At 38.5% G+C, this 20,385-nt stretch overlaps 1 protein-coding gene across 4 annotated transcripts in view; it reads left to right on the top strand.

Annotated features, from left to right (window-relative positions):
* The window catches only part of EOGT (EGF domain specific O-linked N-acetylglucosamine transferase), a 43,311-nt gene extending 25,403 nt beyond the window's left edge, over window positions 1-17,908 (top strand). For all 4 annotated transcript variants that reach the window (XM_077128753.1, XM_077128752.1, XM_077128754.1 and 1 more), the window contains 4 exons: window positions 7,335-7,396; window positions 10,762-10,881; window positions 12,086-12,188; window positions 15,800-17,908. In XM_077128753.1, the coding sequence (XP_076984868.1) occupies window positions 7,335-7,396; window positions 10,762-10,881; window positions 12,086-12,188; window positions 15,800-15,946 (432 nt within the window). In that variant the 3' untranslated portion in view covers window positions 15,947-17,908. The remainder of the gene's footprint in view (window positions 1-7,334; window positions 7,397-10,761; window positions 10,882-12,085; window positions 12,189-15,799) is intronic.
* The last annotated feature ends 2,477 nt before the right edge of the window (window positions 17,909-20,385 follow it).

Genomic DNA, 20,385 nt, shown 5'->3' on the forward strand with positions numbered 1-20,385 from the left:
TAGGTGTCTGTTCAAGTCTTTTTCCTATTTTGTAATTGGGTTGGCTGTCTTTTTCTTGTTGAGTTGAACAATCTCTTTATAAATTCTGGATACTAGACCTTTATCTGATATGTCATTTCCAAATATTATCTCCCATTGTGTAGGCTGTCTTTCTACTTTCTTGATGAAGTTCTTTGATGCACAAAAGTGTTTAATTTTGAGGAGCTCCCATTTATTTCTTTCTTTCTTCAGTGCTCTTGTTTAGGTTTAAGGTCCATAAAACCGCCTCCAATTGTAAGTTTCATAAGATATCTCCCTACATTTTCCTCTGTTTTATGGTCTTAGACCTAATGTTTAGATCTTTGATCCATTTTGAGTTAACTTTTGTATAGGGTGTGAGATATGGGTCTTCTTTCATTCTTTTGCATATGGATATCCAGTTCTCTAGGCGCCATTTATTGAAGAGACTCTTCTGTCCCAGGTGAGTTGGCTTGACTGCCTTATCAGAGATCAAATGTCCATAGATGAGAGGGTCTATATCTGAGCACCCTATTCGATTCCATTGGTCGATATATCTATCTTTATGCCAATACCATGCTGTTTTGACCACTGTGACTTCATAATATGCCTTAAAGTCTGGCAGCGTGAGACCTCCAGCTTCGTTTTTTTTCCTCAAGATGTTTTTAGCAATTTGGGGCACCCTGCCCTTCCAGATAAATTTGCTTATTGGTTTTTCTATTTCTGAAAAATAAGTTGTTGGGATTTTGATTGGTATTGCATTGAATCTGTAGATCAATTTAGGTAGGATTGACATCTTAACTATATTAAGTCTTCCAATCCATGAACACGGTATGCCCTTCCGTCTATTTAGGTCTTCTGTGATTTCTTTTAGCAGTTTTTTGTAGTTTTCTTTATATAGGTTTTTTGTCTCTTTAGTTAAATTTATTCCTAGGTATTTTATTCTTTTAGTTGCAATTGTAAATGGGATTTGTTTCTTGATTTCCCCCTCAGCTTGTTCATTGCTAGTGTATAGAAATGCTACAGATTTTTGAATGTTGATCTTGTAACCTGCTACTTTGCTGTACTCATTTATTAGCTCTAGTAGTTTTGTTGTGGATTTTTCCGGGTTTTCGACATATAGTATCATATCGTCTGCAAACAGTGATAGTTTTACTTCTTCCTTTCCAATTTTGATGCCTTGTATTTCTTTTTCTTGTCTAATTGCTCTGGCTAGAACCTCCGACACAATGTTGAATAGTAGTGGTGATAGTGGGCATCCTTGTCTTGTTCCTGATCTTAGGGGGAAAGTTTTCAGTTTTTCCCCATTGAGGATGATATTAGCTGTGGGTTTTTCATATATTCCCTCTATCATTTTAAGGAAGTTCCCTTGTATTCCTATCTTTTGAAGTGTTTTCAACAGGAAAGGATATTGAATCTTGTCAAATGCCTTCTCTGCATCAATTGAGATGATCATGTGATTTTTCTGCTTTGATTTGTTGATATGGTGTATTACATTAATTGATTTTCTTATGTTGAACCATCCTTGCATACCTGGGATGAATCCTACTTGGTCATGATGTATAATTCTTTTAATGTGTTGTTGGATACTGTTTGCTAGAATTTTATTGAGGATTTTTGCATCTATATTCATTAGAGAGATTGGTCTGTAGTTTTCTTTTTTTGTAATATCTTTGCCTGGTTTTGGTATGCATTTTTAATATTATCATTTTGAATTTACCTTCCCATGACTAGTAAGCTTTATTTTTTCATGTTACATTAAAAGATTTGCCTTTTTGTATACTTGCATCTGTACCAACTCAGAGTGGAAGCAGACAAAAACTATTTGAGTCCTGCCTTTACCACCACAGACTGGCAAATGTTTCTCCTCTGCATCAATTAGCAAAAATGCGAGAGTATCTTTTAAAATATATATATATTTTCATTTATTTATTTTATTAGAGAAGTGTACACTTACAGAAAAATCATGCATAAAATACAGAATTTCCGTATAACACCCTAATATCAGTACCTTGCACTGGTGTGGTACATTTGTTACAGTTCATGAATGAGAGTATCTTTTAATAGAGTGTGGCAACACTGTGGCATCAAGCAGTAGATTCAGTTGGAATAGTCTTTCTTCTTGTACATGGTTGTATATCTTAGAAATCACTGGTCTGTTTGCATATGGCGAAAGGGGGAAATTTTCGATTATATAAATGGTAATATAATTAAAATTTAAAAAAATTCGTGGAACTTCACTACACAAACATTGACCGCTAAGCTAAACCATGGACTACAGTTAATAGTATAATTATAACAAAGTACTTTCATCAATTGTAACAAATATACCACATCAATTCCAGGTGTTAATAATAGGGGGATATATGGGAATCCTGTATAAACCCACAACTTCTCTAATAACTAAAAAAGAGAAAACTTCCAAAGTTATTTATATTGGCAGTATAATTTCAGACATGAAGGTTCACCAATGTGAACACATTTTTGTCCCATTTTGCCAAGATCTTCAGCCCCACTCCCTCTACCTCTAATTTCCATTCCAACTAAGGGAAGAGGCACACTGCAGAAATTAGCTGAGAACCACCTCATATCCCATATGCCTCTTGTGCAAGCTGATCTTGAAGACTGCGTAGAGAAAAGAGAATACTTCTTTCAGTACAAACTGTACCATATGAATAAATAAACTACTATTCTTCTTTGCAAAAAAAAAAAAAAAAAACAAGAAGGGAAATCATTTGCATCTTAGGGTTTCCAACTCACTTCATCAGCTCATAAACTGTATTTAGCCTCCATGAGATCACCATGCAAGGTCCCTGCCTTTAGCATTGTGGTCTGAAGATAGCCTTGCAATGGTACGGTTCATTCCACCTAATGTGTTTAGTATCCACGAGGTGCCAACCCATGTTCTAGGCCCTGGAGACAGAGTAGACAACCAGACAAGATCCCCGCCCTCAGGGAGCTTATGCTCTAAAGGAAGAGATAAACAAGAAATAATAAAACAAATCACTAAATAACGTGACTTCAGGTAGTGATCGTGCAGTGAAGGAAATAAAAGACGGGGTGATGCTAGAGCTTGGGGGTAAGGACAGACAGAGGGCAGTCAGTTGAGGCCGGACTGACTGCTTGAACTGAGAAGAATTCTGTCAAGAAAAGAGCCTTCCAGGCAGAGGAAAGTATCCTCTGGTAGACTGAGGCTTGGGTGTTTGGCAGAGAGAGGTGTGGTGAGAGCAGAACTGAGCAGAGAGGCCAGGCATGGTGTGGGGAAACCACAAACCATATCAGCTTCATAATCCTCAAGTAGGGGATGAGGCGTTATTCCAGTATCAGCAGAAGCTACTTCAAAGTTTCAAACGGGGTGGGGTGTAGAATGATGGCTTCTTAATGTCCATGACTGAATCCCCGAATATGTAGATATGTTAGGTTGCACAGCAAAGAGGAATTAAGATGCAGATGGAATGAAGAATGCTAGACAGGTGACCTCAAGATAGAGAGATTGTCTTGCGTTATCTGGGTGGGCCCAGTGGAATCACAACAGGGCCTTATGCTTAGCCCACCAGAAAACCGTTGCCTCTGCCTGGAAAGTTCTTTTCATGGCTGGATCTTCTCGCTGATTCTGTCTCAGGTAAGTTCTTCCTTTAAAGTGGAAGAGAGAGGCAGAAGAGCAGAGAAGAAGATGGTGATAACTGAGGCAGGGGCAGAGAGATGTAACGTTGCTGGCTTTGAAAGGGCCCCAAGCCAGGGCAAGTAGGTAAGTAGGCAAAATGGCAAGGAAGTGGATTCTCACCTGGAGCCTCAGAAAGGAACCCAGCCCTGCCCACACCTTGATTTTACTGAGGTTGCATTTTTACATGTTGGGTTTCTGTTCTACAGAACTGTAAGATAATGAATTATGTTGTTTTAAGCTGTTAAATTTGTGGTAATTTGTTACAGCAGCAAATAGAGAACTAACACACAGGGTGAGAATGAATGGGCAGTATTATTATTATTATTTAATCACTCTGGCTGCAAGAAAAGGAGGAGGGTGATTGATTAGGGGCCCAAATGAGATAGGATGGACTAAGGTGATGATGGTAGAGATGGACACAATAGATGGGTTCAGGATCCATCTTTAGAGATTAGAACTTACAATGTGGTTGGAATCTACCTCCTTATATTCTGTAGGGCCAGGAAAGGCCTCAAGTATCATGTGTGAGTCCTGGGCCTTTAGCTTGAGCAGTTAAGTAGACTTGAGGTGGGAAAACTCAAGTCATGGGTAAAATGTTCTATGCAGGTTAATTGGGATGACAGCAGGCTGGCCAAGATTATGCAATTAGCTTTTCAAGACCCACATGCATCATGAAGTACAAAAACATACGGCATATTGGGGGCCACTGATTGTAAGCTGTATGGATGGAAAGAATGAGAATTTTCTTTTAAAGTCCTGAGGGGAGGAGAGCACCGAACAGTGCAATGCAGGTGTGTAGATAGGCAGGATTCCTCAATAGCAGACAGACCCATAGTCCGTATAGGTACAGATATGTCATACTGAGTGCTGACGATGTGCCAAGCGTAGTACTATATGCTCCCAATGCATCATCACTCTCGACCCTCCCGCCAAGCCACAAGGTAGATATTTTGTTATCATGAGGCTGAGAGGTTAACAAACATCCACAAGGTCACCCAGCCAGGGAGCTGGAATGAAGGTTTGAGCCAAGGTGTGCTTTCCTGCTTATAAAAGCGATGGGTCTTAGAGGAGGCTGACTCTGCCCTTGTTCCCAGCCCATCAGGAAGGGGCAGGCTGAGGAAGAGCACCACGCCTCTGCAAAGGAGCCCAATATAAAGGTGCAGGCAGGTGCAGCAGCAGGATATTGACATGCAGGCGTCAAGTTTTTTTTCAGATCTAGTTGTACAGATTGTCCAGTGATTTTACCCAAAAGAGACTTGACAGTTCAGGTCCCAGCTCTGAGCCAGAGAGCACCCAACTGGCAGCCCTTCTCCTAAGGAATGGGAGTGAAGCAAGCACCTTTCACTATAATTTGATTAGTGAATAGAAAATAAAACGCAGATTCCCTAATTAAATGATTGTTCATAGAATCCTGCCTGATCTCAGGGTTGGAGTGCCGTGTTGGAAGGGATGTGACCATCTCTTCAGTCTGACTGGAAACGCTGTGAAGAGCCACCCTGCCATGCGGGGCTCAGGACACGTGATCGCTTTTGGGGGATGCAGGCTTGTGCCGTGTAATTGATTCTCTCCTGGAAAATGGAATTCTAATCTTTCATCACTCCAACAACTTAGGAGATGTGATTAGTAGATTTATGGGAGTCCAAGGGCTGCAGAGAAAGAAACTTGATTTTATGACCATGTGTGTGTATAATGGGGCAGGGCTGGAGTTTGGTCACTGCCTGTTGCTTCCTTTTTTCTTAAAGTGGTTGTAGGTTTACAGAAAGACCACACAGAAAGCACAGGCTTCCTGCAGACAACACACACATAAATAGACACACACAGAGTTCTCCCCATTGTTAACATTTTGTATTAGTGTGCTATACTTGTTACAATTGATGAAACACTATCAATAATAGTCCATAGTTTAATGAGGTATCGCTGCTTGTACTGTACAATTGTTTTTTTTTCAGTTTTATTCTGATAATGTATATACAGCCTAAAATTTTCCATTTTAACCACTTCAAATATATAATTCAGTGCTGCTAATTATGTTACAATGTTGTGCTACCATCACCTCCAACTTGTTGCTTTTTATAAGCAGGACACTAGAATGCACCGGTTAAAAACACAGAATCTGGGGTCAAGCAACCTGGATTTGATTTTGGTTCTGCCATGTGGTAGCCAAGAAGCGCTGGGAAAGTTATTTGACTTCTCTAAGCTTCAGCTGTCTCATTTATAAAATGGTCAAAATAATAATAATCTCTTCTTAGTATAATTTTCATGACAATTAAGTGTCCTTAAAGCACATAGACGTACCAGGCACAATTTTAGTGCACATCAGTGACACGTGCTGTTGGTATTGTAGGCGGTGGCCCCACACTGCAGCGGGATGCGTGGGCAGACATCAGTGCGTGGCACTGACCCCATTGTTGGGTTAGGCTGGCCTGATTGTAAGGGACCTAGAGAGCCATCACTGCTAGCCTTTTGCTTATAAATTAATTGTGCTTGGTTACTTTCTGTGTGCTAGAAGAATACTGTATTAGTTTGTTATTGCTGCCAGAATGCAATGTACCAGAATTTTCAAAGGCAATTTATTAAGTTTCAAGTTTACTTTCTAAAGCAATAAAAATATACAAACTAAGCATCCCAAGAAAGATACTTTGACTCAAGGAAGGCCAATACCTGCACATGGGAAGGCACGTGGCTGGCATCTGCTCATCCTCTTCTCAGTTCCTTTGTTTCCAGCTTCTGATGCCAGTGGTTTCTTCTCTAAGCATCTGTGAGCCTTCACTTAGCTCCTCCGGGACATAACTCTGGATTCTGGCTTGCTCAGCATCTCGTGGGAAGGCACTTGGCTATGTCTCCTGGGCTTTGCATCTCTAAACATCTATGTCTGTGCATCTGCTCTCTCATTCAGCACTCCAAGCATCTTCAAAAATCTGCGTCTCTGTCAACTATGAGCTTTCTCCAAAATGTTTCCTCTTTTAAAGGATTCTAGTAAATGAATCAAGACCTACCTTGAATAGGTGGAGTCACATTTCCATCTAATCAAAAGGCCACACCCACAATTGGGCATGTCACTCTCCATGAAACAATCCAATCAAAGTTTCCACTCTAAACTTTGTTGGTCTGCCCCAACAAGATTAGATTAGGAAAGAAAACATGGCTTTTCTTGGGGTGTATAACCATGTCAAACAAGCACAAATCCTTTTTTTTCCTGTGTATAAATATTGAAAGTATTTTTCTGCCAAGAATTTAATATTACCAGAGGAATGGGTCCAGAGTGCCAGTGGTTTGTATGAAATGAGACAGTGAGTGGGAAGAATGCTCTTAATATAATGTCTGGAACATAGTAAGTGCCCAATAAACATGTTGAAAGTTGTATGAATGATTAGCAACTCGTAATAACAGCTGGCATTTACTGTGCTCCTGTGAGCACTTTGCGTCCACAGATTTTCTCCATTCAGCCTCATAGCAGCCCACTGTGGTGGAACATTCTGGAGGTAAAGCCGTGTGTCCAAGGGGTAGATCCTGGAGTTGAATTCAAGTAAGGGTTTAAACAGTTGACCTGAGGGGTACTTAATACCTGAAAATGTTTTATGTGGGAAAAAAAAATTTATTAGGAGTCATAAAGGAAAATAAAACAGAGAGAAAGAAGGAAAAGAAATTCTAAATGTTTCTCTTTTTCCCTCAGCTTGTAAATGCACTGAAAACAGTATCTACATTTGAAGTGCAAATTGTGGATTACAAATATAAGTAAGTACATAACCCACTCTAAGACACTACTGTCGTTTCAAAAAATAATTTTTTTAATTATAGAAAAATCATGCAGAAAATGGAGTTCCTAATATCTCCCCTTAACATGACACAGTTTTCCCTATTATTAATGCTTTGCATTAGTATGGTACCTTTGTTATGATTGATGAAGCGAAATTATTATAATTATACTATAAACTACAGTCTGCAGTTTACATTTGGGTTCACTATGTTGTCTAGACCTATTTTTGTTTGTTTTTAAAATTTTTATTCTATTTTTATTTATAATATAAAAAATCCTCTTTTTATATTATAAAAAATTTATCATTCAAATACATCATTTGAATATATCAAATATATCATTTGAGCGATGTCATATATCACTCAAATATATCATTCAGTGACGTTCATTATGTTTATAACGTTGTGCTGCCATCACCAGGATCCATTACCACCAGGTCTCCATCATCACCCCAAGTAGAAACTCTGCACCACTTAAGCACTAAGTCCCCATTCCCTGTCCCCACCCTGGCCCCTGGTAAACTCTATTCTAGTTTCTGACACGATGAATTGGCTTATTCTAATCATTTCATATAGTGAGACCATGTGCTAGTTGTCCTTTTGGAGACATTCACTGTCTTTTGCTTGGATGAGTTGAAGTGGGTAGAAATCGCTTCTAGCCTGGGAGCTCTAGGTACTGTGTAGATGCAGAAGGGACAAGGAGGTGCCATCTGGAATGAAGTGGCAGGTGAGAACCCCAGGCATAGCTACAGTGGCTTTCATTTTATGGTGCCTGATGTTGCCATACCTTCCCATTTTTCAAAAAAAGTAATGAGTCCTGATTTTTATTTGAAATTTTTGAATTCTTAAAAGTTGGCCACTATTTTTGAATTAGAAGGAAAACAAAACATGTTATAGGCTAATTTTCCCCTGCCAATTGCCAGGTTTCAACTTCTGACCTGAAATTATTTATATGAGAATTATCTGAAGGTCATAGGTTAATATGAGAGTTTTTATTTTTAAATTTAAATTTGTTTAAAAATTCTGATACAAGTAAAAGACTTAGAAAAACAAAATATACCCATCATCCACTGTTTAGGTAACTCCTGTTCATTTAAAAACAATAATTCTGTAAGAGTGGAACATGTTCCTGGTTGAAAAAGCTAAGACAGTAGAGTTTAAAAGGAAAAGTGAAAACTTTGTTTTTCTCACTTCGCCCCACTTCTCCTACCCACAGCTCTATTCCCGTTTTCCTAATTTAACACTATGAATGGTTTCTCTCGCTCTCTGTTATAAAGAAAGTTTTATGTATACCTGCATATGTGTATCCGATATGAATAGGCTAAAAGTATTGCAGAGAGCATAAGCATGGGGATTCATTAGTTAAAGATTGTTATACAACAAATCTTTTTTGGATACTGCCATAGTTTGCAAGGGCCACTGTAACAAATAACCACAAACTGAGTGGCTCAAAACAACACATTTATTCTCTCACAGTTCTGGAGGCCAGAAGTATGAACTCCAGTGTTAGCAGAGCCACGTTCCCTCTGAAGGCTGTAGGGGTGGGTCCTCCCTGGCCTTCTCCAGCTCCTGGTGGCTCCTGGTATCTTTGGCTTGTGGCAGCACAACTCCCGTCTCTGTCTCTGTGTCTCCACAATCTCATCCTTTCCCTGTCTATCTCTGTTCTCTCCCATTCTTATAAAGACATGCTCATCGGATTTAGGGGACATCCTAATCCAGTATGATCTCATCTTGAAGCTTAGTTTAATGACATCTGTAAAGACTCTTATTCCAAAGAAGGTCACATCCTGAGGTTCTGAGTAAACATGAATTTTGGGTAGGTGCTACCCAATCCGCAGTGGGTACCCAGGAGCTGTCACCATGCTTAGCAGGAGGAATCCAGTGACAAGGGTGGCCTAGCTCTTGTCTTGGGGACCTCAGACACTGAATCAGAGGCATACAATCTTAAGAACAGCTGCCATTTGAGACTTGCTATTATGCTTTATTTGCTTTATCTCATTTCCCTCTTTCAATGGTCCTGCAAGGTTGAAAAAGTTGTTTCCGTTTTACAAATTATGCTACAATATGGTAACTGCCCTCATTGACATATGAAGAATCGCAAAAGGGACCTTGATATCTGCCTGAAAGAGCAAGGTTGGAGGGGTGGTTGGTGCCTTTGAGGCTTAAAACTCACTTGATTGGGTTTTAAGTGTATGCAGGAGTTTTCTGGATGAAGGAAGAATGACAATAAATTCATACTTTGCCAGTCTGATGGAAGCATTAGTAACCAAGAAGCGTGGGGAGTTGTGAGTGCTAATCCACAGGAGCTTCCCACAACTGGCTGTCCCAGAGGTTTATACACCTGGGTGGATGGTCATCAGGTCCGATTCCTGGAGAAACTGAGGCATGTGCCCCTGGTGTGAGACATAGAATGGGGCTATCATCTCCCTTTAGCACTGTGTGGGGTTTTTGCTGTACTGTGAGAGGAAGCTCTTTAAAGAGGAGCAACTAATTGGATCCCTTCTTAGATCCAAAATAATCTTGATCATTTATTTTTTCTTTACTTTGGGTAAAGTGGGACTGGGAGACCTAATTCCATTATGTATTCCGAGTGTGATTCCTATTCTGGCATTTCTCTCCTGCCTAACTTCAATGAACTTTTTCAGCACTGATTTTCTTTTGAGTTTGCACATCTCTTAGCTTCTTGGTCTTACACTTTTACAATCCTAACATGCATAAAGTTGTGGATGAGCATGTTCCAAAGGCAAGGAAATGACCCGGTCATCTCTGAGATAATTTTAGGTGTACTCAGATGGCATTGAATTACTTAAATCACGCAAGGAGAAATTTATTTTATTTTATTTTTGCATGAACAGGCACTGGGAATCGAAATATTTTATTTTATTTTGTCGAGGAAATAGTTTTCAGTTTGGTGCTTGTTTGTCATAACGTCTCTTTAATGCTTGTTTATTTACAGTGACAAAGCAGATCTCTGGCTCATGGCCTTGCCTCATAGTGATATCTCTGTAGATCTGAATAACATTCTATTTTTATTTATTTTGACAGTTTTATTTATCTCAAATGTTCCTGGTTTTCCATTTAAGATTGCTATTAAAAATGTCTTTTAAAACAAGTATATTTAAGTTTTTAAAAATGATGAGCTGACTTAGAAAAAATGTGAGCTGACATTCATTTATTTATTTACAGATGTTAAGTGATTAAGTAATAGTTTAGGTTTGCAGTTGGCACAATATCATAAAGGTGGAATGTGATTTAAGAATTGGAAACACACTCGTGAATCAGAGCTAACTCAACCTAGTTCTTTCTTCTCTCCATCTGTCTTGTGTTGTTCTGCATGATCACAGGCAACTTGGGTTTTTAGATCAGCTGAGGATCACGCACAACACGGACGTATTTATTGGAATGCATGGAGCTGGGCTTACGCATTTACTTTTCCTTCCAGACTGGGCTGCTGTATTTGAACTGTAAGTATTTGGAAGCAGTTTTATATTGAGTCTGCTAATAACGCTGAGCTTTCCATTCGGAGCATCACAGGGGCTTACTACTTAATCATTACAGGGAAGTCATATCACATAGGCACCTAGAAAGAAAGGAGACCTAAAAATTTAAAGTCTGCAGCCTGCCATGGCACTTAGCAAACAAACCACTTCTCCCCCATTCTCCGGACCCCATCTCCCAACATGATACTGAAGGTATAAATCTCTGGTTTCCTTACTGTGAGCTCATCCTGCAGCCCTCCCAGTGTGCGGGCATTTCCCTCCACTCAGTGTAGTTCAAAGAGAACTTGTCTGTCAAGCACAGCTCGGAGACACAGCCCAGCCGCTTCAACTAGCGCTCCTTGAGTCTCTGTGTAGGAAGACTGAGGGCCTTGGGGAGTGAGCGGTTTGCTCAGGGTGCTCCTCTAAGTGTGGGTTAGGTGTGGAGACGGGGGCGTTCCTCCCTCCTGACACCATGCCCTATCGCTAGTTCTTGGCACACTGATGGCAGTTACTGTTACTTTATATTCCCCCTTTGTGTTTAAAGAGCTTGAATTTATGGTTTTACCTTCAAAATGATTTGACTTAGTATTTAAATGAATGACTATTTAGAAAAAGTTGTCATGAGCTCCCAACGCCCTGCAAAAACTTTATATATATACATATATATAAAACATACATATATATAAATAAATATATATGTGTGTGTGTATCTTAAAGAAACAGCCAGAAAATTGCAGATTCTATCTCAATTCTTCATTTCTCTGAGACGGGGGTGGGGGTTGGGGGGGGAGGGAAGGAATGAAGGAGGAATAGAGAGTGGGAAAGAGCAAGAAAGGCCTGGATTCAATTTTTGCTTCCTTCCCTCACGAGCCCTGTGACTAGGTGTGTTATCGCCTTCCCCACGTCCACTCCATGTCCTGTCAAAGGCAGGGGTGTTAGGAGATAAAGTCCGTAGACAGTGGGCACTGCTGAGAAAGGACAGCCCCTCTATTTCATAATCCTGTTCTGTTTTGAAAAGCTAAAATAATCTAGCGCTGAGAATATTTAAGAAAGAATCTTCCTCAATCCTGTGTACTGTTCACAAACGCTTGGGTGCGCACACATTTGGGAGGCGCGTTTCTCCGGGGGGCATTGCGGGGTGGGCCGGGCGGTGGAGGCAGGGCTCACCCGTGCCGCCCCGCGCCCGCAGGTACAACTGTGAAGACGAGCGCTGCTACTCAGACCTGGCCAGGCTGCGGGGCGTCCACTATGTCACCTGGAGAAGGCAGAGCAAAGTCTTTCCTCAGGACAAGGTAAAATGCAATCACAAAACTCACTGTTTTCCTTTTTTTTTTTTTTTTGTCACATCAGGATGTGTTTTGCTTTTCAATTGGTTTATGGTATTTAATTATTAATATGAAACACTATCAATGAACTTCAATCCTAAGATAAACCATCCTTCTCTGAACTAGTGAATTGTATTTTACGGTAACCGACTGGGGGGTTGAAAGGAAATGAATTATTAACTAAGTTTCAATGTCTGTAAGACAAGCTTTGTGATATTACAGCTTCTAAAGATCTGTTAAATGATATACAGCAAGGACCAGCAAACTACAGCCCAGTGGGACAAATCCAGCCCACCGCCATTTTTTTTGTTGTTGCTTTCATTAGAGAAGTTGTAGGTTTATAGAAAAATCATGCAGAGAGTACCGAGTTCCTATCTGCCCACTCACACATGCAGTTCTCCCTACTTTTGACAGTTTGCATTGGTGTGGGGTTTTTGTTACAACCGATAGAACAATGTTATGTGTCTATACTATTAACTGAAGTCCGAATTTGCATAAGGGTCCACTGTGTTGTACAGTCTATGATTTTTATACATTTTTATTCTGGTAACATGTATACAACCTAAAATTTCCCATTTTAGTGAGTTTCAAATATACAATTCAGTGGTATTAATTACATTGATAATGTTGTGCTACCATTTCCACCATCCATTACCAAAATATTTCCATCATCCCAAACAGAAACTCTATATAAATTTTCCCTACCCCCGCTCTGGCCTCTGGGAACCCATCTTCTAGTTCCTGCCTCTATGAATTTGTACAATTAATGATTTCAAGTCAGTGAATCATACAATATTTTTCCTTTTGTGTCTGGCTGATTTTTTGCCGCATGATGTCTTCATACTTCATCCATGTTGTTGCATGTATCAAAACTCCATTGCTTTTAGCAGTCAAATAATATTGTATTATATACATATACCACACCTGGTTTATCTGTTCCTCTGATGAAGGACACTCAGATTGCTCCATCTTTTGATAATTGTCAATAATGTTGCTGTGAATATTGTATGTAAGTATCTGAGTCCTGCTTTCACTTCTTTTGGATATATACCAAGAAGAGGGATTACCAGGTCCTATGGTAATTAATTTTATTCTTGACTTTCTGAGGAACTGCCAGTCTTTCACAGTGGCTGTACAATGTACATTTTACAATGTACATTTTACAATGTACATTTTACATTCCCACCAATAATGAATGAGTTTTCTTACTTCTCTGCATCCTCTCTAAAACTTGTTATTTTCCATTTTTTAAATAGTAGCCATTCTCATGTGTGTGAAATGGCATCTCATTATGGATTTTTTTTCCTAGCAGTTTTATTCATATACCACAGAGAATCCATCCAAAGAGTACAATCAGTGGCTGTTGGTATAATCACAGAATTATGTATCACCACCAAATCAACTTTAGAACATTCTCATTGATCTGAAAAAAATTCCCATACTTTTTATACCCCCCATTATTGACACTTAGCATTGCTACAGTACCTTTGTTACAATTGATGAAAGAATATGGCAATGTTACTGTTAAGTATAGTCCTTAGTTTGCATTAATTGTATTTTTCCCATATATCTCTCTATTATTAATGCTTTGTAATAGTGACCTATGTTCTAATTCATGTAAGAACTTTCTTATATTTGTTCAATTAACCACAGTCATCATCCACAGCAGATTTAGCTGTTATCCAGTCCCATGTTTTACCCTTGAGCTTTTCTTCTAATGACATACATGCCACAAGACTTCCCCCTTCAACCATACTTACACTCAGCACTATTTACACTTATGGTATTGTGCTACCATCACCTCTTTCTGAACATTTACAATCAACCTTATTAAACATTGTATATACCTTAAGCATCATATGCCTTTTTTCTACCTTCTTTCTATCTCCTAGGAGCCTATACTTTATATTTTAACTCCCAGTGTTGCTCATTATAATTAGTTCATATTAGTGAGCTAATATTTGTCCTGTTATGTCTGGCTTATTTCACTCAACATAATGTCCTCATGGTTCATTCATGTTGTTACATGCATCAGGGCTTCATTCCTTCTTACAGCTGTCTAATATTCCATTGTATGTATATACCACAGTTTGTGTATCCACTCTTTAGTTGATGGACACTTGGGTGGTTTCCAACTTTTGGCAATTGTGAATAAAGCTGCCTTGAACATTGGTGTGCAAATGTGTGTTTGTGTTCCTGCTTTTCATTCTTCTAAGTATATACCTAGTAACAGGATTGCTAGATCATGTGTCAATTTTATACTGAGCTTTTCAAAGAACCACCAAACTGTCTTCCAATGGCTGCACCATTCTACATTCCCCCCAGCAGTGAATAAGTGTTCCTAGTTCTCTACATCCTCTGAAACGCTTGTAGTTTTCTGTTTTTATTTTTATTTTTTGACAGTGGCCATTCTGGTAGGTTTAAAATGATATCTCATTGTGGTTTTGATTTGCATTTTTTCTGATGGCTAATGACGTTGAGCATCTTTTCATGTGCTTTTTGAACATTTGTATTCTTTGGAGAAATGTTTGTTTGAGTATTTTTCCTATTTTAACTTGGGTCATTTATTTATTTTTATTTTAATTTTTGATGTTGAGTTGAAGGATATCTTTATATATTCTGGATATTAAAGCTGTATCAGATATGTGGTTTCCAAATATTTTCTCCTGTGGTATAGGTTGTTGTCTTACTTTCACGATGAAGTCCTTTGATGTGCAAAGTTTTAAATTTTGTTCTGGTCCCATTTATCTATTTTTCATTGTTGTTGCTTGTGCTTTTGGTATGAGGACCGAGTAGCTTTTGCCCAACACGAGATCTTGAAGATGCTTCCCTGTGTTTTCTTCTAGGAGTTTAATAGTTGTGGTTTTTATATTTAAGTCTTTGATCCATTTTGAGTTGATTTTTGTGGATGGTGTAAGGCAGGGGTCCCCCTTCATTCTTTCACATATAGAAATCCAATTTTCCCAGCACCATTTGTTGAAGAGATTATTCTTTCCACATTGAGAGAACTTGGCATCTTTGTCAAAAATCAATTGGCCGTAGATGTGAGGGTCAATTTCTGAACTCTCAGTTTGATGCCATTGGTCCTTAAGTCTGCTCTTGTGCCTGTACTATGCTGTTTTGATTGCTGTAGTTTTGTAACAAATTGTAAAATCAGAAAGTGTGAGTTCTGCAACCCTTTAACTGTTTTCTGGAGTTTTGAGAATGATGGTTCTGCCAGTTTTTGCTAGTTCTTCAAAGGTCTGTGGGAGAACAGAACCCTGGAACATCTTACCCTCCCATCTTGGTCAACTGAAAGACCCCCACTACCTCCTCTTGTAAATAAAATTTTATTGGCGCACAGCCCACACTCATTCATTTACATATGGTCTGTGGCTGCTTTTGCACTACAACAGAAGAGTCAGGAAGTTGTAACAGAGCTTGTATGGTCCACACAGCTGAAAATATTTATCTGGCCCTTTACAGGAAAAGTTTGCTGGCCTCTGACACAGAGCGTAAATCAAAATAGTTGACTTGGCTAAAGTAAAATAATTTTCTTCCTATTTGGAAACCTTTATGTTTTGGTTTGTTTCTTTCAGGGCCATCACCCAACCTTGGGGGAGCATCCAAAGTTCACCAATTACTCCTTCGATGTGGAAGAATTTATGTATCTTGTCCTTCAGGCTGCAGACCACGTGTCACGGCACCCACAGTGGCCCTTTAAGAGGCAGCGAGATGAGCTATAGATGTCTTCAGTCTGTTTGCAAACAGATGATACTGAAACGCTCCAACTTCAAGATGCATAATTATATCAGTAAACACACCCTGCTACTTCCCACCCCAAACAGACCTTTTCTCAACTGAAGCATACCTTCAGGATATTCCTTATACTTATTTTTTTATTGTCTTTAAGTGTTTTTTGTGCTTTTTCTGTCATCACTATTTATCAAGATAATATTTTTGCACTGAAAACTGTACTTTTTATATTTCCAAAATTGGGCATAGGCTCATTGGTATAAGTGAGCTTTCTTCATAGTGATACCAAAGTTTTCAACCTTCTCAGCTTTAGAATTTATAAATGTTTTTGTAGAATGCCATGCAATTATAATTCCAGACTGTACCAGCTTGTTTGTATTTAGGTAAATTCACAACTGCTTTCTTACTTGACATAATCTATTTATAACACTGTTTGTTGTAAGAAAGGAAAACAGGCACTACACATACACACACACACACACACACTTTTTAAGGCTTTCCATAGTAGTGGTTCTCAGTAACAAGTTATTGGACCATGTTATAAATCAGAGAGTGTATTAAGCAGATCTGTTTTACTCTCTTATCAGAGTCCAGCTGAGGTCTGTTGAATTCTCTGCTATATCCTTTTAAGTCAGCTCCAGGTTATTTGCAAGAACCTGAATACACTATGATTTTGTATTAATTTATATTCATATTCATATAATTCATATTCAAAGCATGTTTTCCCCCAAATATTACAACTACATATGATAAAAACAAATTAGAATATTCTGTAGGATTGTTTTGTGTACCTTACAGACAGTTTCCATGGACACTTTCTTAGCAGTGGAGAACGTTTATGTTTTATTATGTATCAAATACTGATTTGTGCATGTGTTTGTAACTTCATATATCTGCAGGTGTTGATCTACCTCTATTAGCATGAAAGTCTCCAGTCTTTGTTTTTGCAAACTTTGGATTAACCACAAGAGTATAATTTTTTCCTATAAAAGAGTAAAGACACATGAATTGTTAATTCAAATAAGAAAAAGAATCAATGTAGTCTCACTCTTTGAATGGGATCATTTCTGATTGTTCATGAACTTTCAATTTAGCAGTCAGAAACCATAAATTATTTTACTGTGAGATGTGAAGTTTATATTTTATTAACACTTGAGTAGTCTAATTTAGAGACTAGTGATTTCTATTTTTTAAAATCGGGGGTTGGCAAACTACAGCAGAATTAAGAATGTGTTTACCTTTTAAAGTTGTTAAAAATAAAAAGAAGGTAAGTGGCCCACAAAGAATAAATTATTTACTGTTGGGCCCTTTGCAGAAACTGCTTGTTAACCTCTGCTTTAAAGGATTACAAAAAGTTTTCAGAGTGAGGAATATTTATTATAATATCTATAAAGATAAGAGTGAATCACTGCAGTAGTAGCTTTGATTTGGATCTTAAAATTATGTAAAAAGAATTACAACATATGAGCTTTAAATGATAGGTGTTACTACGATTAGTGCCAAATACTGAGTAACTGTCAGGAAAATATTTCACATGAAAGGAATTTAAAAACAGCATTATACTTTTATTCAGAGAGGTATAAAAATCTGAGAAAAATTATCTGAAAACTATAGTTTCAATGTTTATCTTCTTACCTCATTTTAAGGTATACATGGGAAATGTGATTCTGTAGATTTGGAAGCATTTCATAAATTGAGAACAATTTTATAATAAAACTATTATATGTGCATATTTTAGATATCAAGAGGATAAGTTTTATATAAATAAGAATGTCCATTTGACTCTTTAATTATGGAATTACCTTTTAGCAGACTTATAGTATATTATACTTAAAGGCCCAAAAGAAGGTGTTCAAATTATTATAACGTTTAGAAGGTAAAAACTGCTGTTTTCATGGATTAGGTCTTTAAAAGGGATGCATTTCATTGTTTGTACATTTTGGGTATGGCTTTAGAATAAATCTTTTTTTTTACTTCATTTGAATATCAGAATCATTTCTAAGTCTTTTTATGTCTGAATGTTAATATACTTACTTTTTGGGGGGCAACCTGGTAGCTCTTAGATTATAAAAGTTAAGTAACTCATTGATGAAGAATTCAATTTAAACAAAAAATTATAGTTTAAATTTTTTAGGACTTTATTATGTTTTCATAAATATATGGTATAATCATTACAAAAATGGTATGAGAATTACCATTCCCATTTACACATGAGGAAAATCAGATACATTGTTGGGGACTTACCTGAAGGTCACAGGCCTTTGGTTCTGTATCTGTAGCCTGGCATTCATTGCCTCACTAGCTTGTTCAGTAACTACTGATGGAGCAACTATTATTGCCAGGTCCTATTCTAGGAAAAAGAACAGACAAAATTTTTTGCCCTCGTGGAGCTTACATTCTGCTGGAGCAGACATAACAATGAACAAAATTTAAAAAGAAAAATATACTGTATGCCAGGTTCTGATGGAGCAACTAAAGCAGTAAAGAGGGATGTGGAGTGCTGGGGAGAGGGGAAGTACTGCACACTTGATAAGTGATCAGGGAAGGCCTCCCTGAGGAGGTGACATTTATGGCTTGTCATGGTCAGGTTCATGTGTCAACTTAGCCAGGTGGTGGTACCCGTCTGTCTGATTGGGCAAGTGCTGGCATGTGTTGCTATGGGGACATTTAATAGAATTAAATCATGATCATGTTGGCTGCATCCACAGCTGATTGCATTTGTCTTCTGCAATGACTGATGCTTAATCTGACCACTGGAATCTTTAAGATCCAGCTTGATCTCTTCCTGCGTCAGCCGGCAGGTCTCTCCTGTGGAGTTCGTCTAGCCCCTTCAATGGAGTTATCAGCTTTACAGCCTGCCCTATGGATTTTGGACTCTATGTTCCCATAGTTACATGAGATACTTTTATTAATTTCATATCTACAGATATTTCCTGTTGATTCTGTTTCTCTAGAGAACCCTAGCTAATGCAGCTTGGTGCCGGAAGTGGTTCTTAAGAAACAGAATCTTAAAAATGGGTTTTTACAATTGGTTTTCTACTCTGACTAGACTCAAAGGCACTAAGGACTTTGATTCTGTAATCAGAATGATACTGCCAATCCATCGGTGAGTTGGCAAGAGATAATCAAAATATCACTATTGGATTCTTCTAATGCTTCATTTGCAGGAAGCCAGGCTCTGGGGAACAATGTTTTTCACACCTTTAAGGAGTTTTATGGAAATAGGAAATATAGAGATGTTGGCTGGTTGTTGTTAGATACACTATGTTTATTAATGAGTGAAAGGGATGGGCTTAAGGCTTCAAATGAGAAATTTACGTGCCATCTGACAGATGTAAACATTTCTATGAGTGTCCTGAAGGAAAATCTTATTTCCTGTAGCCATAGACTTGAGATCTCCAAAAATCAGACTCAGAATCTTATTGTTAGTGTAGCAACTTGACAGCGTAAACTGAAATCTCAGTCTTGCATGGTGTCTGCCGTTAAAGTGAGGGCATTGATTGGAAAGGCATGGGACCCTGAAAAATGGGATGGTGACATGGATTGCTAATGATGTTGGGGACGAGGTTGAAACCCTAGGTCATGCTGAATCTTCTCTAGATAACCCTGTAATAGTCTGCCCTCAGGACATAGCCTCCCCACCTCCAGCCTGCCCTGAGGAGTTGGCCACTCAACCTCCACTTGAAGGGATTGGCCTTGAGAGATTAATCATGTTTCACCAGATGAAACTGCAAATGAATGCCCTGAAGCAAGTGGCTTTGAAGATACTTCTTATTCTTTTCATGACCCACCCCCACCACCCCTCATTTCTTCCAGACCTATAACTAGACTAAAGTCCCAACAGTATCACACATGAGGAGGTACGTTGTACTCCAAAAGAACTGTGTGAGTTTTCCAATATAGACAGAAATCAGGGGAATATGTGTGGTAATGAATTCTAAGGGTGTGGGATATGGTGGGAGAAATATAAAGCTGGATCAAGCTGAATTTATTGATATGAGCCCATTAAGCAGAGATTCTTCATTCAATGTTGTATCTCGAGGGGTTAGAAAAGGCATTAACAGTTTGAATGGTTGGCTGTAACATGTATCAAAAGGTGGCTGACATTACGTGAGGTTGAAATACCAGAAGTTCATTGGTATAATGTAGATGAGGGCATCCAGAGGCTTAGAGAGATTGGAGTGTTAGAGTGGATTTATCATGGAAAGCCTGCTCTTATACCCCAGGAATGTCTGGAAGATGCACCTTTTACCAGAACTGTGAGAAATAAATTTGTGAGACTAGCACCATCATCCCTGAAGAGCTCTGCAGTTGTACTTCTCTGTAGGTCAGATATTACTGTGGGAACTGCTGTCACTGAGCTGGAATCCTTAAACATAATAGGACTGACCAGATCCTGAGTTGGCAGAAGCCAGGTGGCAGCACTTAA

The sequence above is a fragment of the Tamandua tetradactyla genome, chromosome 15 (assembly GCF_023851605.1).
Source record: "Tamandua tetradactyla isolate mTamTet1 chromosome 15, mTamTet1.pri, whole genome shotgun sequence".
In the NCBI taxonomy this organism is placed as follows: Eukaryota; Metazoa; Chordata; class Mammalia; order Pilosa; family Myrmecophagidae; genus Tamandua; species Tamandua tetradactyla.